This window comes from Molothrus aeneus, chromosome 29 (assembly GCF_037042795.1).
Source record: "Molothrus aeneus isolate 106 chromosome 29, BPBGC_Maene_1.0, whole genome shotgun sequence".
NCBI classification, from domain to species: domain Eukaryota; kingdom Metazoa; phylum Chordata; class Aves; order Passeriformes; family Icteridae; genus Molothrus; species Molothrus aeneus.
Window position 1 is genome coordinate 1,092,905 of NC_089674.1, and position 22,507 is coordinate 1,115,411.

At 64.2% G+C, this 22,507-nt stretch overlaps 3 protein-coding genes across 3 annotated transcripts; 1 reads left to right on the forward strand and 2 right to left on the reverse strand.

Moving 5' to 3' along the window:
- The first annotated feature begins 1,022 nt into the window (after positions 1–1,022).
- CNNM4 (cyclin and CBS domain divalent metal cation transport mediator 4) lies at positions 1,023–8,745 on the forward strand. Its single transcript, XM_066567226.1, has 7 exons — positions 1,023–1,918; positions 4,081–4,224; positions 4,310–4,447; positions 5,019–5,188; positions 5,472–5,571; positions 6,144–6,322; positions 6,912–8,745. Exons 1-7 carry the CDS (start codon positions 1,108–1,110, stop codon positions 7,119–7,121), a joined length of 1,752 nt encoding a protein of 583 aa, XP_066423323.1. The 5' UTR covers positions 1,023–1,107; the 3' UTR covers positions 7,122–8,745.
- Positions 8,451–10,730, reverse strand: ANKRD39 (ankyrin repeat domain 39). The gene is made up of 4 exons (XM_066567227.1): positions 10,586–10,730; positions 10,224–10,327; positions 9,686–9,889; positions 8,451–9,200 (listed from the first exon to the last, which is right to left on the reverse strand). The coding sequence occupies exons 1-4, from the start codon at positions 10,716–10,718 to the stop codon at positions 9,063–9,065; spliced, it is 579 nt and encodes a 192-aa protein (XP_066423324.1). The 5' UTR covers positions 10,719–10,730; the 3' UTR covers positions 8,451–9,062.
- Positions 10,731–11,999: 1,269 nt separating this feature from the next.
- SEMA4C (semaphorin 4C) lies at positions 12,000–21,766 on the reverse strand. The gene is made up of 14 exons (XM_066567225.1): positions 21,641–21,766; positions 20,175–20,323; positions 20,028–20,090; positions 19,366–19,464; positions 18,802–18,898; positions 18,613–18,729; positions 18,386–18,537; positions 17,479–17,654; positions 17,022–17,166; positions 16,049–16,271; positions 15,664–15,779; positions 15,414–15,571; positions 14,448–14,518; positions 12,000–13,916 (listed from the first exon to the last, which is right to left on the reverse strand). The coding sequence occupies exons 1-14, from the start codon at positions 21,747–21,749 to the stop codon at positions 13,075–13,077; spliced, it is 2,517 nt and encodes an 838-aa protein (XP_066423322.1). The 5' UTR covers positions 21,750–21,766; the 3' UTR covers positions 12,000–13,074.
- Between the last annotated feature and the right edge of the window lie 741 nt (positions 21,767–22,507).

Genomic DNA, 22,507 nt, shown 5'->3' on the forward strand with positions numbered 1-22,507 from the left:
GTGGCCCTCTAGGTGACGTCACCCCGCGGTTGCCCCCAGGATCGTTTCTCCCTGCTGCGGGGTGTGACGTCACATCAAAGGTGTCACCGAGGGGGTGCGGCCAGAGGAGAGACCGGGGGCGTGGTCCTGTGCGTGATGTCACAGTAGGGGCGTATCTCTTTAAGATCTTCGCTACACCCCGTTGGGAGGAGCCGTGTCTCCGCGTGACGTCACCGATGAGGGCGTGGGCAGAGCGTCCTTCCCCTCCTCTGGGCGGTGCTCCACGTATGACGTCACCCCTAGGCGTGACATCATTGAACCATCCACGGCGTGCCTGTAGTGACGTCACCCCCTAGGGGGCGTGCCCAACCGGTCGCCGGTCCCCGAGGAGGCGTGCCCTCAATGACGTAATCCTAGAGGGGCGTGCCCAACCGGCCGCCGTTCCCCGAGGGGGCGTGCCCTCCGCGCGTGACGTCACCCCGCGGCCGCGTCGGCCCGTGCGTGACGCTCCCGCCAGTGCCCAACATGGCGGCGGGCGGCGGCGCCGGCGGCTGTGGGGGGACCCCGCTCTCGCCGGGCCCGTTCCTGCCGCCGCTGCTGCTGCTGCTGGCGCTGCCCGGCGGCGCCGTCCCCGCGGCCGACACCGTGGTGCTGGGGCTGCGCCTGGAGGAGAGCACCAAACCGGCGGCGGCGGCGGCGGTGGCACCGGCGGGGGCGGCCGAGCGCGGGCCCATCCGCCTCACGGAAGGCAGCGAGGCCTTGCTGCGCCTCTACGGGCTGGGGCTGGGCCCCGGCGCCGCCGAGCGCGTGGCCTTCGCCGAGCTGCGGCCGGGCGGCAACGCCTCGAGCGGCAACGCCACGTGCCAGGAGCGCTCGCAGGACCTGGTGGTGCGGCCCGGCCCCGCCGAGCCCCGCGACACCTCGGCCCTGCTCCGGGTGCGGGTGCAGCCGCTGCGCAAGGACGAGAGGGCCAAGACCTACGTGCTGTGCTCGCAGCGGCGGCCCGGGCAGCCCTGGCTGCCGCACCAAGGGCCCGACGGGCACGTGCTGGTGCTGGAGGAGAAGAAGTCGCTGCTGCCCTTGTGGCTGCAGGTGATTCTGATCGCGGGCTTGTTGGTGCTGTCGGGGATGTTCAGCGGGCTCAACCTGGGCTTGATGGCGTTGGACCCCATGGAGCTGAGGATCGTGCAGAACTGTGGGACGGATAAGGAGAAGCGTTACGCCCGCAGGATCGAGCCCATCCGCAGGAAAGGGAATTACCTGCTGTGCTCGCTGCTGCTGGGCAACGTGCTGGTCAACACCACGCTGACCATCCTGCTGGACGACCTGATCGGCTCCGGCATCGGCGCCGTGGTGGCCTCCACCATCGGCATCGTCATCTTCGGCGAGATCGTGCCGCAGGCGCTGTGCTCGCGGCACGGGCTGGCCGTGGGCGCCAACACCATCGTGGTCACCAAGTTCTTCATGCTGGTCACCTTCCCGCTGTCCTACCCCATCAGCAAACTGCTGGACTGCATCCTGGGCCAGGAGATCGGCACCGTCTACAACCGGGAGAAGCTGGTGGAGATGCTGAAGGTGACGGAGCCCTACAACGACCTGGTGAGGGAGGAGCTCAACATGATCCAGGGAGCGCTGGAGCTGCGCACCAAGACGGTGGAGGACGTGATGACCCCGCTGCAGAACTGCTTCATGATCAACAGCGACGCCATCCTGGACTTCAACACCATGTCGGAGATCATGGAGAGCGGCTACACGCGCATCCCGGTCTACGAGGACGAGAGGTCCAACATCATGGACATCCTCTACGTCAAGGACCTGGCCTTCGTGGACCCTGATGATTGCACGCCCCTCAAGACCATCACCAAGTTCTACAACCACCCCGTGCACGTGGTGTTCCACGACACCAAGCTGGACGCCATGCTGGAGGAGTTCAAAAAGGGTGAGGAGGGGATCTTGGAGGGGCTGGGAGGGAAATTCCAGGGGGTTTTGGTCTCCAGGGTTGGAGCTGGCCAGGCCAGAGTGCCCACAAACCCAAGGGAACAAGTGACAGCTTGGGGACAGGCAGGGGGTCACCAGATTTAAGGTCCCGTCCAACCCCAGCTGTTCCATGAATCCATGTTCTGGTTTAGGTGGGATTTTGGGAAGGAATTCTTCCTTTTTGGGCTGGTGAGGGACATTGAGGGATTCCTAAACCCCTCCAGGTGTGGGGGAACATTTGGGATGTGCTGTCCCAGAACCAGCGAGTGCTGAGCTGCTGCTGGGCTTGGGGTTATCCTGGCTGCTGGCAGAGGCTTTCCCTGCCCCAATCCTGATTAAGGGATTTAGGCTCCCTCTTTCCTTCCTTCCTTCCGGGCACAAATCCCAGCCCTGTTGTTTTTCCAGCGCCGGCTCAGGAGCCGGGAATTTGCAGGGTTGGGGTTTTGGAGGTGACCCCACAAATTCCTGGTGGGTTCAGGAGCTCCTTGACCCGGCCAGGAGCTGGATCAGAGGCAGCAGAGGGAATAATTAAAGTGGTTGTGTTAATTGTAGGGTTTGAGCTGTGCCCCAGGGCGGTGGGGATGTCACCCTTGGGGTGACAATTCCTTCCCATCTCCAGGGTTTGAGTGGGGAATTTCCCTCTGGAGCTGGGCTGGAAGAGCTGGGAATGTTCTCCTGGAGAAGGGAAGGATCCAGGAGAGCCCAGAACCCTCCAGGAGAGCTGGAGAGGGACTGGGGACAAGGGATGGAGGGACAGGACACAGGGAATGGCTCCCACATGGAAGAATGGGGATTTTAATGGGATTTTGGGAAGGAATTCCTGGCTGGGATGGAATTCCCAGAGCAGCTGGGATCCCTGGAGGTGTCCAAGGCCAGGTTGGAGCCACCTGGGACAGTGGAAGGTGTGGGACCCATGGTGGGACCAGATGAGCTTTGGGGCTCCCTCCAACCCAAACCATTCCCTGGTTCCCTGTGGAGATTTGGGTGGAATTTTGGGAATAAATTTTGGGAGAGGGGCTGGGATGGAATTCCCAGAGCAGCTGTGGCTGGAATGTCCTGGAAGTGTCCCCAAGGCCAGGCTGGAGCCACCAGGGACAGAGGGACCTCCCTGTCCCTCAGGCTGTTCCTCCCCCACCCCATTTGGGGTTCCTGGGGCGTGTCCCCCCCTTGGTGACCCCAACCCGGCCTCCCTGGTGCCCTTTGGCCGTGTTTGCTCTGCCACAGCCACTCCCTGGCTGCTCATCCTGACTCACCTGGCCCACCCCACCTGGCCCCACCCAGGTGGCCCCATCAGAAATGATGAAATTGTTTCTTCAGCCCTCCAGGCACCAACTTTTCCTGGGCCTGCGGGCGAGGGAGGAGCGAAAATGGGATCTGGGATCCCCTAAAATCCCAGATTTTCCTAATCAGCTAAAATTCCCCTAAAATCAGCTTTTCCTGAGTGCCCAGGAGCTGGTGGGGGCTGGAATTAAACAGTGGAAAAGGTCAGGGAGGGCAGGTTTGGGGTGGAGATGGAGGGGGACACATGGGGACACTCAGGTGAGGGCAGAGGGGATTTGTTTGGGATCAGGGCAGGTTTGGGGTGGAGATGGAGCAGGATAAGGTGGGGACACTCAGGTGGGGGAAAGGGAATTCCCGGTGGTGACGGTGACATCCCGGGAACCCCAGGCTGATCCCACACCCCAAGGTGCCTTCAGCCTCTTCCCCAGCTTTAATGGGGTTAATTAGTGTCTTTACCTTGGGAGGCTTAATTAGTGTCATTACCCTTGGAGGTTTAATTAGTGTCATTACCCGGGGAAGGAGCCCAGCCCAAGGGCTCGTTTAGGTTTTAATGAGTTTATTGCTCCAGGGAGGGACGGGATGGGCTGGGACATCCTGGGGACATCCCAGGGACATCCCATGGCTGGGACATCCTGGGGACATTGCAGGGTGGGGACGTCCCATGGCTGAGACACCTTGGGGACGTCATGGGGTCCTCTCATGGCTGAGACATCCTTTGGGCATCCCATGGTTGGGGCATCCCGGGGATGTCCCTTGGTGGGGACATCCTATGGCTGGGACGTCTTGGGGACACCCTGGGGACACCTCAGGGCCGTCCCATTCCAACCCTCACCGTGTCCACAGGGAAGTCCCACCTGGCCATCGTGCAGAAGGTGAACAATGAGGGTGAGGGTGACCCCTTCTACGAGGTGCTGGGGCTGGTGACGCTCGAGGACGTCATCGAGGAGATCATCAAGTCGGAGATCCTGGACGAGTCCGACACCTACAGTAGGTTTGGGGCTCCCCCCTCCCCAAAATCCCATTGTGGGGGTTCCTGGTGGTCCCCTGGAGGTGACCCCGCTGTTCCCCGCAGTTGACAACCGCAGCAGGAAGAGGGTGTGCAACCAGAAGAACCGAAGGGACTTCTCGGCCTTCAAGGACCCCGACAACGAGCTGAAGGTCAAGGTGTCACCTCAGCTCCTGCTGGCCGCCCACCGCTTCCTGTCCACCGGTCAGTTTGGGTGTCCCAGGGCTGGGGGACAATCCCATGGATGGGACATCCCAGGGCTGAGACATCTTGGGGACATCTCATGGATGGGACATCCTGGGGACATCCCATGGATGGGACACCTCAGGGCTCAGGATGTCCTGGGGACATCCCATGGCTGGGACATCTTGGGGACTGGAGGATCTTGGAGCTGAAGGAGCTCACAAAGTCCTTGTGTCCCCTCTGGTCACTCCCAGCAGAAATTTTGGTTCTTGTTCCACTTTTTGTTGTGTCCATCCCAGCCAAAATGGGAGGGGACAAAGTTGGGGATGGGTGTCCTGGTGCCTTGGGTCTTGATGGCTTCTTTGGGACCTCTGGGATGGACATCCTGGTCCTTTGGAGTCCTTCAGGATGGACATTCCAACCCCAAGGGTCTCCCAGAACATCCCAGGATGGGAATTCTGGTCCAAGGGTCTCCTAGGCCCTCCCAGGATGGACATTCCAGCCCCAAGGGTCTCCTAGACCCTCCCAGGATGGACATTCACTTCCACCTGGAGGGATTTAAGCCATCTCTGTCCTTCTCCCCCCTCTCCAGAGGTGACCCTCTTCACCTCCAACTTCATCTCGGAGAAGATCCTGCTGCGGCTCCTCAAATACTCCGACGTCATCCAGGAGCTGAAGTTTGATGAGGAGAACAAGAAATCCCCGCGGCACTTCCTGTACTGCAAGAACAAACCGGCCGACTACTTCATCCTGATCCTGCAGGTGAGGCCCTTCTGAGGGACCTCAGCCCCCGGGGTTTGGGCAGCTCCTGAGGGATCTCACCCTTTGGGATTTGGACGATTCCCATGGGATTTGGACAGTTCCTGTGGGATCTCATCCCTCAGAATCTGGACAACACCCATGGCACCTCATCCTTTGGGGTTTGGGCAATTCTGGTGGGATTTGCACAATTCCCATGGGATCTCATCCCTTGGGATTGGGACAATTCCCACGGGATCTCTTCCCTTGGGATCTGTTTGTGGATCTTCGTTGTTTTTCCCTGCAGGGCAAGGTGGAGGTGGAGGCTGGCAAGGAGTGCATGAAGTTCGAGGCAGGAGCCTTTTCCTACTACGGGGTGATGGCCCTGAGTCCTCCTCCTGGATCTGGTGAGCATCTCTAGAACCTTCCCGGGATCCCCGGGTTGGAGCTGCTGCCGGGAACAGGAGATTCCAGAGGCTCCCAAGCCCATCAGTGTCCTGGGGACAACAGAGGTTTAGCTTTAAGTTTAGGTTTAGGGTGGGATTCCAGAAGTTAAACTCCTTTTCCCTGTGGAGAATGGGATTCTTGTTAAACCTGCCCTGTTAGGAAGAGTTCTGGAATCCCACCTTAAACCTAAACCTAAAGCTTAACCTCCATGAAGGAATTCCAGAAACACATTCTGGATTTAGACCAGGGAGGAAAATGGGATTCTTGTTAAACCTGCCCTGTTAGGAAGACTTTAAGTTTTAGAATCCCACCCTAAAAACTTTAAATTTATTTTACTAAACCTAAATCTAAACTTAAACCTAAACCTGCACGAGGCAATTCCAGAAACCCAAAGAATTCTGCCTTCAGAACGGGCGCGAAAAACCCAAATTAAGGGGATGAGCTCTTCAGAATTGATCCACGGGGAGCAAAACTGGGATCGGGAATTTCGGGAGAGACCAGAGGATGATCCCAACCCTCCCTGCCCCCCCAGAGATCCGTTCCCCGTCCCACATGAGCGGCCTGAACCGCTCGGCCTCGCTGAGCTACCACGAGCGCTCGGACTCGGGCTCGTCGCCGGTCAGCGGCAGCAACAACCAGCTCAACGCGGGCGGCGCGCAGTACGTGGCCGACTTCAGCGTGCGCGCCCTCACCGACCTCCAGTTCGTCAAGGTGAGCGTTCCCGGGGGGAAACGGGGCTGGGAGAACCCTTTGGGATGGAATTCCTGATCCGTCAGGGACAGGAGAACCCTTTGGGATGGGATTCCTGACCCATCACCCCATTCCTGACTCATCAGGGCCAGGAGAACCCTTTGGGATGGGATTCCTGACCCATCACCCCATTCCTGACTCATCAGGGCCAGGAGAACCCTTTGGGATGGGATTCCCAACCCATCAGGGCTGGGAAAACTCTTTGGGATGGGATTCCCGACCCATCGGGGAGAGGAAAACTCTTTGGGATGGGATTCCTGACCCGTCAGGGCCTGGAAAACTTTTCAGGATGGGAATTTCCCCCTTTGCTCTCTCCCACCCCACTTTGGGATGGAAATTCCATCCATGCCCCATTTTGGGTTGGGAATTCCAACACTTTGGAGTCTCCCACCCCATTCTGGGATGGGAATTCCATCAGTACCTCATTTTGGGATGGGAATTCCATCAGTGCCCCATTCTGGGGTGGGAGTTCCAACACTTTGGGGGTCTCCTACCCCACGGTGGGATGGGGATCCGCCCTTGCCCTCTGCCACGCCCTGTCCCGGCGCAGATCACGCGGCAGGAGTACCAGAACGGGCTGCTGGCCTCGCGCATGGACAGTTGTCCCCAGTCCCCCGACAGCGCCGCCCCCAAGGCCGACCCGGCCACGGCGGAGAAGCCGGAGCCGCCGGCGCCGGCCGACGAGACCACGAGTCTGCTCAACGAGAGGAACTGCCTGAGCCGGCGCAGCAACCACAGCGGCCTGGAGAACTCCATCTGACCCCGGCCGCGCCGGCCGCCTCGGCGTGCCCGGCGTGCCCCGTGCAGGGACCTTGCCCGGTAGGAGGAGCCGCTGGAGGAGGAGGAGGATGAGGATGAGGAGGAGGAGGCGTGGTGGGGATGGAGGAGCTGGGATTTGCTGCTGCTGTTCCAGGCCGGCTCGGTTTGGGACGGACGGAGCGGCGCGGGCACGGCGCCGACGGCTCAGGGAGCTTCGGGTCTGGGTGTGCCGCCGTGGGGAGCCTGGGATGGACACCCCAACCTGGCAGGAGACCTGGGATGGACATGGGCACCCCAACCCTGCCAGGAGACCTGGGATGGACACCCCAACCCTGCCAGGGGATCTGGGATGGACATGGACACCCCAACCTGCCAGGGGATCTGGGATGGACATGGACACCCCAACCCTGCCAGGAAACTTGGGATGGACATGGACACCCCAACCCTGCCAGGAGACCTGGGATGGACATGGGCACCCCAACCTGCCAGGAGACCTGGGATGGACATGGACACCCCAGCCCTGCCAGGGTCTATCCAAAACTTTCAGGAACCCTGGGATGGACATCCCAACCCTTCCAGAAACCCCAGGGTGGACATCTCAATCCTTTCAGGGTCCATCCCAAACCTTCTGGGAACCCCAAACCTTCCAGGCTCCATCCTAACCCTGCCATGACCCCAGGATGGACACCCCAACCCTTCCAGGAATCCCAGGATGGACATCCCACCCCTGCCGGGACCCTCGGGAAGGACATCCCAAACCTTTGGGATCCTTAGGATGGGATTTCCATCACTTTAGGGTCTCCTTCCCATCCTGGGATGGGAATTGCAAACCTTTCGGGTCTCCTCAGCCCTTTAGGGTCTCCTCCACCATTTTGGGATATCCTGGGATGGGAATCCCGACCCCTCTCCGGTGTTTTTGGGGTCTCCTGGATAAATCCCAGCCCCTTCCCTGCTGGCCCGGGGATTTTAGGGTCTGGACTTTAAGGTCTGGATTTTGGGGTCCGAACTTTGGGGTCTGACTTTGAGGTCTGGATTTTGGGGTGACACAGCGCTAGTGACCAAAGTTGTACAGGCAGGAGGGGGCTGAGGGTCCCCCCAAAACCCCCCTGGGGTTTTTTGGGGTCAGAGCTTGACCCCAAAAAAAACAAAAATAAGCACAAAAGTTCCCCCTGGGTGAACTCCTGTAAGTTATTGGGAGAAGGTTGAATTATTTTTGTTAATCACATCTCGACGATCAGTTCCTAGCTCCTTCAGTGGGGAGATTTTAGAAATAATAATAATAATTAATTAATAATAATAATAATTAATAATAAGCCAGGAAAAAAAGAAAAACCAACAAAAAAAACCTTTTTTATTAAATCTTCCTCTATGCAAACCCCTCCTTTTCCTCCCCCCTGGGGAATTCCTATTTATTGTTCAGGTTTTGATTTGTATTTTTGGGGAGCTCGGGCCGCAGGGGGGATGGGGAGAGGGGGGGAGGGGGCCGGGCCTCCCCCTCCCGGTTCTGCCCCTCCCCCCAAGCCCCGGTTGTCAAACCGACCGTGGAATTTTGATTTCACGGAGGGTTTTTTTTTTGGGGGGGTTATTTTTTTGTCAGATGGGTTAATAAAAATTCTATATCTGTATCTGGGTGTGCTCGGTGCCGCGCGGGGGCGTCCCGGTTTCCGGGGGAGGGGCCCGGTTAAAAAGGACGCGGCGCCTTTAAATCCCCCCCACCGGCGGGGGCTGTTTAAACCGCGAAGCCCCGCCCCCTAAAGGCACCGCAGGTGCTGATTGGCTACATGGGAAGGCGGGGCTTCAGGGGAATGGCGGGAGGTGATTGGTTGAGAGGGCGGGTCGTGGGCGGGGCATGCTGGCGGAACACGGAAGTAGCAGCGGCGGTACCGGGACGGGCACCGGGACCGCGACAATGCCCGGGCCCGGTTGTCGCCTGTGTGTCCCCTCAGGTGTCCAGCAGGTCCCACACGGCCGGGTGCGCCCCGTCCCGCGGGCTGCGGCCCCTGGCATCGCGGAGGGCAGCGAGGGCCGGGCGCTGGCGCAGGAGGAGGGCACAGAGCTCGCGGTGCCCCTGCTCGGCGGCCTGGGGGGCAGCGGTGTCACCCCGGGGGCACACGGGCACCCGAGAGCCACCCACGGGCACCCTGCGGGAGGAGGAGCCCCGCGCCCCCCACCTGATTTGGGCAGGGGGTGCCCCCTGTGACCCCCACCTGCCATTGGGGTCCCCCGGTGTCCCCTCTAATCTGGGCAGGGATGTCCCCTTGTGCCCTCTTCTAATTTGAGCATTGGGGTCCCCCTCCGCCCTTTAATTTGGGCAGAGGACCCCTCTGTGTCCCCCTCAAATTTGGGCAGGGGGTGCCCCTTGTGCCCCCCTCTAATTTGGTCAAGGGGTGCTCCCCGTGCCACCCACCCACTTTGGGCAAGCGATGCCCCCTGTGCCCCCTCTAATTTGGGCATTGGCCCCCCCCCGAGCATTTGGGGCCCTCCCGTGTCCCCACTCACTCTGGGATCCCACTGCGCCCCCCCCCCCCCACTCTGGGCTCTCCCCGTGCCCCCCCCGGCGCCCACCTTGTGCAGGCCGGTTCTGCCGTCGCCGTCGGTGGCGGCGGGGTCGGCTCCGTGTGCCAGCAGCAGCTCGGTGACGGCGCGGTGCCCGCAGTAGCAGGCGCGGTGCAGCGGGGTGGCACCGCCGGGGGTGCGGGCATCGCACGGGGCACCGCGCTCCAGCAGCAGCCGGCACACGCCGAGGTGCCCGTTCCGGCTGGCATAGTGCTGCGGGCACGGCGCTGCCTCAGCCCTCACCGGGATCCCCGGTGCCCGGGCCGTGTGCCCGGGCAGGACCGACCCCAAACACCGCCGGGACCCCCGTGCCAGGGATCCATGGGACCCCCGGTGCCAGGGCCGTGTGCCCGGGCAGGACCGACCCCAAGGACGCCCCTGCCCTCCGTGCCCCTCGTACCCGATCCGGACCCCCCGGTGCCCCCATGCCAGGGCCGCGTTCCCCACCAGGGTGGGATCCCGAAGACCCCGGTGCCCCCCGTGCCCTTCGTACCAGGGCCATGTACCCGGTCACAACCCCCCGTGCCCCCTGGTGCCCCCGGTGTACCAGTGCCGTGTACCCCGCCAGGTCGGGCTCCGCGGGGTCCCCTCGCCGCTCCAGCAGCTGCAGCACCCGCGCCTCGTCCCCGTCCCGCGCCGCCGCCCAGATCCCTGCGGGCAGCGGAGCCGCCTCAGCCACGGGCCCTGCCCGGTACCGGTGCCCAGAGCCCCCCGTGCCGCTGCTCCAGCCCTTCCCGTGCCCCCTCCGCTACCCCAACCCCTGCCCAGAGTCTCCGGTGCCCCTCCGGCACCGGGTACCCCACACGGAGACCCCCCCCCCGTGTCCCTCCGGTACCGGGTACCCCACACGGAGCTCCGCCGGTACCGCTGACCCGGCCCTCCCGCCCCCAGCCCCGGAGCCCCCCGGACCCCGCTCGAAGTCCATCTCGGACAGGCTCTGGTGCACGCTGGGCACGGCCACGCGGCCCTGGCAGCACGGAGAGGGCATCGCCGCCCGGCCCGGGCAGCACGGAGCGGGCGGCGAGCGGCGACCACCGGCCATGGCAGCGGCAGCGCTGAGGGACGGGGCGGAGAGAGCCGAGGGACGGCGGAAAGAGCCGAGGGGAGGGGCGGAAAGAGCCGAGAGAGATCGAAAAGGGCCGAAGGGAGGCGGAGAGGGCCGAAGAGAAACGAAAGGAACGAGGAGAAGCGGAAAGAGTCGAATGAGAGCGGAAAGGGCCGAGTGCAGGCGGAAAGAACCGAAAGAGCGTGAAAAGGGCCGGAAAATGCCGAAGGGATCCGGGAAGGGCCGAATGCAGCCGAAGGACGCCGCTTCCAAACCGTTGCGGCGCATGCGCACTCCCCACATCCGGTGCCGCCGCCAGGGGGCGCCAGGGGCCGCTCAAAACCCCCTTTGGGGACCCGGGGTTCGCCCCCCGCCCCGAAATTTTGGGGTCCCCAAGCCCCACCCCCATCATCAACGGCACCCACAGGGCTCCCCCTCCCCATTAGGGGGGTCCCAAGGCTCCCATCCTCCCCCACTCGGGCTTCCCAGGGGTCTTCCCCAAACCTTTATGGGGTCCCCGAGCTCCTCCCCGCCCAGAAATGGGGATCCCACAGCAGAAACTGGGGTCCCACAGCAATAATGGGGGTCCCCATCCCCGTTAGGGGCGTCCCGGAGGTCCCTCCCCTATACTGGGGTGTCCTTGGGCTCCTCTTCCCCCCGTGGCATTCCCAGCCCGCCCCCAGCCCCATTTCCCACGGCCCCGACCCCGTTCCAGCCCCCTCCCCCATTTCCTGCGCTGTTCCCAGCGGAGCCGCCGCGGGGAGGGGAGGGGGGAGCCCGGCCCGGCCCCCCCGCCTGGGAACGGCTCCGGTTTTGTCCTTTTTTAGCCCCGCTGGAGCTTTTTCCATGAGCTCAGCACCGTGGGGGGAGAGACCAAAACCTCCCGCAAAACCTCCCCAAAACCTCAACCGAAACTTTCCCAAAACCTCCCCAAAATTCCCCAAAAACTACCCCAAGACCTCCCCCAAATCTCCCCCAAAAACTCGCCAAAACCTCAACCAAAACGATCCCAAAACCTCCCCAAAATTCCCTAAAAACTCCCCCAAAACCTCCCAAAAAATCCCCAAAAACTTCCCAAAACCTCAGGCAAAATCTCCAAAAAACCTCCCCAAAATCTCCCCCAAAACCTCCCCAAAAATTCCCCCAAAACTTCAACCAAAACCTTCCTAAAAACCTCATCAAAACCCACCTAAAACCTCCCCAAACTTCCCCAAAAATTGCACACCCCCCCCAGAACTCCCCAAGAAGAAAAGAGAAAAAAAAATCCCAGGATTTGTTTTTGGCTTTTTTTGGATTTTTTTGGAAGTCCTTTTATTATGAATATAAAAATACTCAGGTATTTACAGCAAATAAATATAATTTTGGTAACAAATAAATTACACTGGGTGGGGGGGGCTTATACAAAAGGGGTGGGGTGCGTGCAGGGGTTGGGGACAGGAGGGGACAAAGGGGACAAAGGCCAGGGCAGGGTGGGCACAGAGCCCTGGCAAAGGGGGCACGGAGGGAGGGGGTGGAGATAGAAAAATGTCAGGGAGAAAAACCCGAAATCGGCCCAAAAAAATCGTCCCGAGGGCACCGGGCACAAGGCGGGCACAGGGGTGTCCCCACGTCTGTCCCTCCATGGGGACACCGTACCGAGGGTGGTGGCACCGGGAGCCCGGAGTGGCACGGCTGGGTGACAGCCCTGTCCCCAAGGGAGGTGCCCAAGTGACAATCCTGGGTGCCAGGGTGACAATCCTGTCCCCAAGGTGGGCACCAGTGCCAACGTATCAGTCCCCAAGGCAGGCACTGGCACTGGGGGTGACACAGGGTGGATCCTGTGGTGACACTGCTGTCCCCAAGCCGGGTACTGGGGTCACCCCGCTGTCCCCAGGGCAGGTACCAGCGTGGCAATCCTGTCCCCAGGGTGGGTGCCAGTGCCAGGTGTGCATCCCCAGCTGGGTCCTGGTGCCAGGTGCCCATCTCCAGCTGGATCCTGGTGCCAGGCGCCCATCCTGAGCTAGGTCCTGATGCCAGACACTTGTCCCCAGCTGGATCCTGGTGCCAGGTGCCCGTCCCCAGCCGGGTTCTGATGCCAGACGCTCATCCCAAGCTGGATCCTGGTGCCAGACGCTCATCCCCAGCCGGGTTCCGATGCCAGGCACCCATCCCCAGCCAGGTTCCGATGCCAGATGTTCATCCCGAGCTGGGTTCTGATGCCAGACGCTCATCCTGAGCTGGGTTCTGATGCCAGACCCTCATCCCAAGCTGGATCCTGGTGCCAGGCGCCCGTCCCCAGCCGGATCAGCTGCCAGCTCCGCCGTGCCCGCTCCGCGGTGCCCACGCCAGCTCCCGGAGCGGAGCTGGGCACGGCTCACACCGACGACTCCTCGGGGTTGGAGTCGGGCAGGGGCTGGCGCTGCTGCAGTTTGCGCCGCAGCTCCTCGGCCAGGTCGGCGCAGGCCGGGCGCTCCTCGGTGCCCAGCGCCAGGCGGATGTAGCCGTTGGAGGCCGAGCCGCGCAGGGGGCCCAGGTGGATGCGGGTGGGCGAGTGCAGCGGCTGCCCGGGGATGGCGGCGGGCGGCGAGGCGGCGCCGGGGCCGCCGTTGCGGCAGCAGGCCGTGCCCGCCGTGCTGGCGTGGCCGGGCACGATTTTCAGCGACCCGTCCGAGTAGTAATAACTGGACGGGTCCCAGAGCTTCTCGTCCGAGTCGGAGGCGGCGCTGGGCACGAAGCGCGGGCTGGGCATCTCCTTGGGCAGCTCGATGGGGTACACCAGGGTGCTCTCGATGGCCTTGGCGCCCTTGCCCAGCTCGTGGCGCAGGCGGCGCCACAGCGACAGCACGGCCAGCAGCAGCAGCAGGCACAGGGCGCCCAGGCACACGGCCAGCACCCACACCACGCCCAGGCTCTCCAGCGGCGCCCGCGTCTCCAGCGGCGCCCCCGGGCCGGCCAGCACGGCCACGCGGTACTCCTGGGCGGGCAGGCGGGCGCCCTGCTCCTCGGCCAGGCAGCGGTAGGTGCCGCTGTGCTGGGCGCCCGCGCCGGGCACCACCAGTGCCCGCAGCCGCGCCTCGCCCAGCACCAGCACCTGCTGCGCCGCCAGCGCCCGGCCCTCGAAGGTCCAGAGGGCGCGCGCCAGGTTGGAGGCCAGGCGGCACGTGAGCACCAGGTCGGTGCCCGCCACCACCGTCACGTTCTTGGGGGTCAGGGAGCCTGCGGGGACACGGCCGTCAGCGGGGACGGGATGGGACAGGTGGGGTCCGTGGGGTGCGAGGGGATGGGATGGGGTGGGGTGGGATCCGTGGTGTGGGATGGGATGGGATGGGGTGGGATCCATGGTGTGGGATGGGATCCGTGGTGTGGGATGGGATGGGGTGGGGTGGGGTGGGATCCATGGTGTGGGATGGGATCCATGGTGTGGGATGGGATCCATGGTGTGGGAGGGGATGGGATGGGGTGGGGTCCATGGGGTGGGGTGGGATGGAATCTATGGGATGGGATCCATGAGATCGGATGGGAGTGGATCCATGGGATGAGATGGAGTCCATGGGATCGGGTGGGATAGGATGGCATGCATGGAATGAGATGGGATCCATGGGGTGGGATGGGATCCATGGGATGGGATCAGTGGGATGAGATCCATGGGATGGGATGGGATGGGATTTGATGAGGTCCATGGGATGGGATGAAATGGGATCCATGGGATGGCACGGGCACACCTGTGTGGCACCAGTAGGGTCTCACCTTGCTTGGCCACCTGTGGCACGGAGCAGGCGCCGGTGTCGGAGCTCAGCACGTCCTGCACCAGGTGGGACCTGCGGGAGGGTGGCACAGTGAGGGGGTACCCCAGAGATCGCTGATCCCACCTGTGGCCCTGCACAGACACCCCAAAATGCCACCCTGGGCACCCCTGCACAGACACCCCAAAATCCAAAGGCTCCTGGAGCTCCTTGGGGCTGTGCCCATTCCCTGGGCAGTGCCCAGCACCCTCTGGGGACAGAACCTTTCCCAAATCCCACCCTGAGCCTGCCCTGGGTGCCATCCCCGTGCCTTGGGTGCCATCCCCGTGCCCTGGGTGCCATTCCCGTGCCCTGAGTGCCATTCCCATGCCCTGGGTGCCATCCCCATGCCCTGGGTGCCATCCCCGTGCCCTGGGTGCCAATCCCGTGCCCTGGGTGCCATCCCCATGCCCTGGGTGCCATCCCCGTGCCCTGGGTGCCAATCCCGTGCCCTGGGTGCCATCCCCCCATGCCCTGGGTGCCATCCCCCCGTGCCCTGAGTGCCATTCCCATGCCCTGGGTGCCATCCCCATGCCCTGAGTGCCATCCCCAAACCCTGGGTGCCATCCCCGTGCCCTGGGTGCCATCCCCGTGCCCTGGGTGCCAATCCCATGCCCTGAGTGCCATCCCCAAACCCTGGGTGCCATCCCCGTGCCCTGAGTGCCATTCCCATGCCCTGGGTGCCATCCCCATGCCCTGAGTGCCATCCCCAAACCCTGGGTGCCATCCCCGTGCCCTGGGTGCCATCCCCCCATGCCCTGGGTGCCATCCCCCCGTGCCCTGAGTGCCATTCCCATGCCCTGGGTGCCATCCCCATGCCCTGAGTGCCATCCCCAAACCCTGGGTGCCATCCCCGTGCCCTGGGTGCCATCCCCGTGCCCTGGTACCACCCCGCTGCCCGCGGTGCCCATGCCCCAGGTGCCCTGGGTACCCGTTGTGCCCGTCGGTGCGGACGCAGGCGCTGCCGTTGCGGCTCCAGGCGCAGTAGGGGTCCCGTGCCAGCACGCAGTCGGTGCAGGACTGGTAGCGCCCGCACTCTGCCAGGGGCAGCTGTGCCACCTGCAGGCGGGACCCGGCGAACAGCAGCTTCTGCCAGGGCGGGGAGGGAGGGCACAGCGGTGAGGTGACACTGCGGGGTGGCACTGCGGTGACGCCGCCACCTGCACCCCTGGCACGCTCACCTTGGTGCCCGCCAGTACCAGGCTCTCCACGGGCTGGGCGGGCTCGAACACCTGCAGCTCCTCCACCAGGTGGATGCGGGTGCCCAAATCCAGCGCCTTGTGCACCCAGCCGTCACCTGCGGGTTGGCACGGCGGGCATCAGCCACGGGGCACCCCGGGCTGCCCACACGGTGCCCTGTCCCTGCTGTGCCCTGTCCCTGCTGTGCCCCGTCCCCATGGTGCCCTGTCCCTGCTGTGCCACGTCTCCTCAGTGCCCTGATCCCTCTATGCCCTGCCCCTTGGTGCCCTGTCCCCTCTGTGCCCCCCGTCCCTGGCATTACCTGTGACCTGTCCCCTGTGCCCCCTGTCCCCTGGCATTCCCTGTGCCCCCCGTCCCTGGCATTACCTGTGCCAATGAAGAGCACCTCGTAGGTGGCCCCGTCCAGCCCTGCCACGCGGTCCACCACGAGCTGGGTGAAGTTGGCATCCCTCTTGAGCAGCAGCGGGCGCCCGCGCTGGGGTGGCACCGGCTCGTCCATCAGCGGGTGCTTCTTGGCGAAGTTGAGCGTGTTGTCGGGCAGCTCCAGAGAGCTGGCAAAGCCGTTCTGGCGGTGCCAGTCTGTGATGCACTGCCAGGGGCACAGGGGGGCACCGTCAGGGCACGGGGGGAACTCAGGGCACATTGGGACACTGTCAGGGCATATGGGAGGGCATGGGGGCACTGGGGTGGGTCCCAATCCCTCTCAGGATGGCACAGATGGGTCCTAAATCCATCTTAGGATGGCACAGATGGATCCCAATCCATTTGAGGGGGCACAAATGGATCCCAACCCCTCAAGGGGCACCAGCAGCCCCAGGGACGGATGCCAACCCCTCAGAGGGCACCACCAGCCCAACAGATGGATGCCAACCCCTCAGATGGCACCAGCAGCCCAACAGATGGATGCCAACCCCTCAGAGGGCACCAGCAGCCCCAGGGACGGATGCCAACCCCTCAGATGGCACCAGCAGCCCCAGGGATGGATGCCAACCCCTCAGATGGCACCACCAGCCCAACAGATGGATGCCAACCCCTCAGATGGCACCACCGGCCCCAGGGATGGATGCCAACCCCTCAGAGGGCACCACCGGCCCCAGGGATGGATGCCAACCCCTCAGAGGGCACCAGCAACCCCAGGGACGGATGCCAACCCCTCAGAGGGCACCACCGGCCCCAGGGACGGATGCCAACCCCTCAGAGGGCACCAGCAGCCCCAGGGATGGATGCCAACCCCTCAGAGGGCACCAGCAGCCCCAGGGACGGATGCCAACCCCTCAGAGGGCACCACCGGCCCCCAGCAGCCCCAGCAGCCCCAGCCCGCGGCCGTGCCCGCTCTCACCGCGCCGGGCCGGGGCGTGGGCACCTCGCCCGAGTAGCGCCCCCACTTCTGCGCCTGCTCCCTGTACTCCTTGTAGGGCCCCTCGAAGGCCTTCTTCACCTCCAGGATGGGGTAGCGGCAGATGGCAGAGACGTCCACGTCACCCCTGCGGGCACACCGGGGGTGGGCAAAGGGACCAGGCCACCATGGGCACCATGGGCACTGGGACCAGGCCACCATGGGCACCAGGGGAACCGGGACAAGGGCACCATGGGCACTGGGACAAAGCCACCATGGGCACCATGGTCACCAAGGCAAGGCCATGACAGTCACCATGAGCACCAGGACAAGGCCACCATGGTGACTGGGACAAGACCACCACATGCACAAGGACAAGGCCACCATGGTGACAGAGACAGGGCCACCATGGTGACAGAGACAGGGCCACCAGGGCCAGCCGGGCACGGCGGGCACTCACCAGCGGGCCTGGAAGACGCCGAAGAAGGCGGTGTCCTGCCAGCGGGCACCGGGCAGCGTGAACACGGCCTGCAGGCGGTTGAAGTGCAGCTGCTGCTCGGGGGCCGAGCACACCAGGCGCGCCTTCAGGAACGACGTCCACTTCTTCTGCAGCGTGCGCGCGCCGCCCACGTCACCCTGCCGGGGACACGCACCGTGGGCACCGCGGGCACCGGGAATGGCCACTGAGGGCACTGCGGGCACCGGGAATGGCCACTGAGGGCACCACGGGCACCGGGACACACCACTGTGGGCACCAGGACACGGCCACTGTGGGCACCGCGGGCACCGGGAATGGCCACTGTGGGCACCACGGGCACCAGGACACGGCCACCATGAGCACTGGGACATGGCCACTATGGGCACCATGGGCACCAGGACACACACTGTGGGCACCACGGGCACCGGGACAAGGCCACCATGTGCATCCAGGACAAGGCCACCATGATGACCAGTGGCACTGGGACAAGGCCACCATGGACACCAGGACAAGGCCACCATGGGCATCCAGGACAAGGCCACCATGGTGACCATGGACTTCAGGACAAGGCCACCACGAGCACCAGGACAAGGCCACCAGGGGCTACCATGGACATGGCCACCATGAACATCACAGGCAGCAGGACAAGGCCACCATGGTGACCATGGGGATGAAGAAAAGGCCACCATGGGCACCAGGACTAGGCCAGCATGGGCAATAGGGCCAGGCCACCATGGGCACCAGGACAAGGTACCTTGCAGACCCGTGCCACCCGTGCCACCACCTGCTCAGCGTTGTGGTCATGCTCAATAGCCCAAACCCAGCCCCGAAACAGCTCAGGACACGTCCCCAGGTGTCCCCAGGTGTCCCCTGGTGTGCCTAGGCGTACCTTGCAGACCCGTGCCACCCGTGCCACCACCTGCTCGGCGTAGCAGTCGTACTCCACGGCGCGCTCGCTGAAGAAGAAGTAAACCTTGTCATCGTCGCCGCTGCCGCTGCCCGCGCTCTCGGGCACGAAGGCCGACGCCACGAAGTGAGGCTCTGCAAAAGCACCTTGTCACACCCGTGCCGTGTCCCCCGGCCCCTCCCGTGTCCCCTGTCCCCTGGTGTCCCCACCATTGAGCCACGAGGTCAGGTACTCCGTCTTCATGGAGTAGTGCGGGCCCAGGTTGCGCAGGATGACGGGCTCGGTGCCCAGGAAGTTGTTGAAGGTGGCAGAGTAGAGCTCCCCGTCTGTGAGGGAGGTGTTTAAGGGGGGTGGCGGGCACGGGTGGCACCCCCCGTGTCCCCAGAGGTGTCACCTACCCACGATGAGGCCGGTGTGGCCCTTGGTGGGGTCGTAGGGACATTTGCCTTTGCCGTCCTCGAATGCCACCGGGTCCAGGGTGAAGCCGGAGAGCTCCTGGGGGCACAGGGGGTGGGGGGCACTGGGTCATGTCTGCGTCACCCAGACAGGCCCAGGGACATGGACACCCTCCAGGTGACCCTCCTGGGGACAGGGACAGCCTGGGGCCACCCTCCACAGCACAGGGACAGTCCTGGATGAGGGACATGGATGCCCCTGGATGATTCTTCTGAGGCATGGACAGTCCTGGATGACCCTCCTGGGGACAGGGGCAGCCCTGGGCCACCCTCCTGGGGACAGGGACACCTCTGGATGATCCTCTTGGGCACAGGGACCCCTCCAAGATGACCCATCAGGGACTGTCCCTGTCCCAGAAGGATCATCTGGGACACCCCAAGTGCACAGAGGACACCCCCAACCTGCTCTGACAGCCACAACACCACCCTGAACGCCACCCCTGGGGACAGGGCCACCCCTGGGGAGGGCAGGGGACACTGGGGACAGGGATTTGGGGACCCACTCACGATGTAGGTGCACTTGGGCTGGAAGGCGTAGGTGCCGCAGGCGTACAGGTGGGAGCTGTTGTAGCTCTGCAGGAAGCGCACGTAGTTGAAGCAGTCGGTCTGGGAGGGGACACAGGGGACATTAATGGGGACAAGGGATGCGGCACCGGGGAAGTGGCACCGTAAAGGGGTGGGGACGAGGGACAGCAGAGGCACAGCACGGGGAGAGTGGCACAGGAAAGGGGTGGGGACAAGGGACACGGCACAGGGACAGTGGCACAGTGAAGGGGTTGTCATTGTGGGCATGGGGACAAGGGACGTGGCACAGGGACAGTGGCACAGGAAAGGAGTGGGGACAGGGGACACGGCACGGGACAGGGACAGAGGACAGGGGGCACTGCCACCACATGGGGACAGGGGAATGTGGCACGGCATGGGGACACAGGGCATGGCACAGGAACACAGGGACAGGGATGCTGGAGCTGGCACAGCACAGGGACACAGGGCATGGCACAGGAACACAAGGACACAGCCCCTGGAGCTGGCACAGCACAGAGACACAGGGCATGGCACAGGGACACAGCCCCTGGAGCTGGCACAGCACAGGGACACAGGGCATGGCACAGGGACACAGCCCCGGGAGCTGGCACGGTGCCCCCAAAGCCCCCTCACCCTGTGCCCACCTGGTTGTTCTTGCCCTTCTGCACGCACTCCGCCTTCTTCTCCAGGGGCGCCTCCCAGGAGATCTGGGGGTGGCACAGGGGTCAGGGGCTGGCAGGGCACCCCCACCCCAAATGCCACCCTGATTTCGGGGCGCCCCAAGGCCTCACCGCCGCCTTGAGCTCCACGGTGCCCGTGGCCAGGGCGAACACGGCCTCGCGGGCACCCACGTAGAGCAGCGCCTCGGCCTCGTCCAGCGTCAGCGTCAGGTAGTGAGAGACCCCGCCCTGGGAGAAACGCTTGGCAGTGTCCTGCAGCTCTGTGGGGACAGGGACAGCGGGATGGGACAGCACAGAATGAGGGGACACCGGGCTGGGACCCCACAGCACCCCCAACCCCTGCCAGATGCCACCCACAGCTCTGTGGGGACAGGGACAGCGGGATGGGTCATTACAGCTCGTGGGGACACTGGCCTGAGACCCCAGAGCACCCCCAACCCCTGCCAGATGCCACCCACAGCTCTGTGGGGACACCAGGCTGGCACCCCCCTGTACCTCTCTGGGAACTTGGGGACCCCCCCTGCAGCTCTCTGGGGACAAGGGGACCCAGGGCAGGGACCCCCGAGGGCACCCCCCGCCCCTGCCGGCCACCCCCGGCCCCGTGGCACACAAAGGTCCCTTTGTCACCGAACACAGTGGCCTTTGCAGGGACCCCCCCGTGCCCCCCGGCCACCCCCGGGCTCTGCAGAAAGGAACCATTGAGGGGACAGCGCCAGGGCCCCGGGCGGGGACGGGGACACGGGGCTGGCACGGCACGGGGGCGGCTGAGGGTGGGGACAAGGGACACTGCACAGGGACAGGGACACAGCAAAGGAGTGGGGACAAGGGACACTGCACAGGGACAGCTCCAGGTGTCAGGACAAGGGACATGGCAGGAGGACAGCATGGGGACAGTGACACAGTGAAGGGACTGAAGTCTCAGGCATGGGGACAGTGGCATGGGACAGGGATAGAGGACAGGGGGCACTGCCACCACATGGGGACAGGGGAATGTGGCACGGCATGGGGACACAGGGCATGGCACGGGGACAGGGTCACTGGAGCTGGCACAGCATGGGGACACAGGGTGACAGCACGGGGCAGGGACAGACACTGCTGGCACAGGACAAGGACAGAACCTCGGGGTGCTGGCAGGGCAGGGGGACATGGCAGAGGGATGGGGACAGGGGACATGGCCAAGGGACGGGACAGGAAGATGGCAGGGCGTGGGGACAGGAAATGGCAGAGGGATGGGACAAGGGACACGCAGACGGATGGGACGGATGGGACAGGGTGGTGGCAGGGTGTGGACGCAGGGGACATGGAGGAGGGACAGGACAAAGGACCTGGCAGAGGGATGGGGACAGGGGTAGGACAGGGGACACAGCACAGGGATGGGACAAGGGACATGGCACGGGGCAGTGGTCCCCAGGTGCTGGCACAGGACTGGGGATGGCACATCTGGCACATCCCCGCGTGTCCCTCCACAGCCCGGTTTTGGGGACACCCACCCAACACTGTCTGGGAAGGGACAGGACGAAAGCCACCCGAGCTGGTGACAGCAGCCCCCACCCCGTCCCCGGTCCCCTGGCACTCACCCTCGTAGGGCACGGTCCTCCTGGGCACAGCACTCCACGACGCCCCCGGGGTGCCAGCAGCGCCGCTGGCAGCGGTGACGAGGACCAGCAGCACGGCGACGACGGCCATGGCACCGGGGCGGCGCTGGGGACACCGCGGGGTCCCTGCCGGGGGACACGGCCACGCCGGGGCCCCCTCAGTGCCACGGGGCAGCGGCGCTGGCGCGGTCACGCGGGCGGCGCGGGCACAAGGCGGCATTGAGGCCGCGGTGTCACGAGGCCGGGGGCACCCCACGCCCCGGGGAAGGAGCGGCCGCTTCCCACCCGCCACGTCCTGCCCGGGACCCCCCGGTGCCGCCGGGGGTGCCCCGAGGGTGCCCCGGGGCGGGCAGGATGCGGCCGGGAATTGTTCAGCCCTGGCCGGCGGGAAGCAGGAAGCCGGGGGGGCTCGGGGGGGCCCCGGTGACGGCTCGGGAAGGATTTCCGGGAGGGTGGGGGGACGGGAAGGGCCGTGGGAATGGGGGACACCCCCGGCCGGGCTTCCTGGGGCGGGGGGGAGGGTGGCACGGGCACAGCTGGGGTGTGATGGGCACAGCTGGGGTGTGATGGGCACAGCTGGGGTGTGACAGGAACATCTGGGGTGGCACTGGCACAGCTCGGGTGTGATGGGCACAGCTGGGGTGTGACAACCGTATCTGGGGTGTGACAGCCACAGCTGGGGTGTGACAGGAACCGCTGGGGTGGCACTGGCACAGCTGGGGTGCAACGGACATATCTGGGGTGTGACAGCCACATCTGGGGTGCCACAGGAACATCTGGGGTGTCACAGGGACATCTGGGGTGCCAAGGGCATAGTTGGGGTGTCACGGCCACATCTGGGGTGTGACA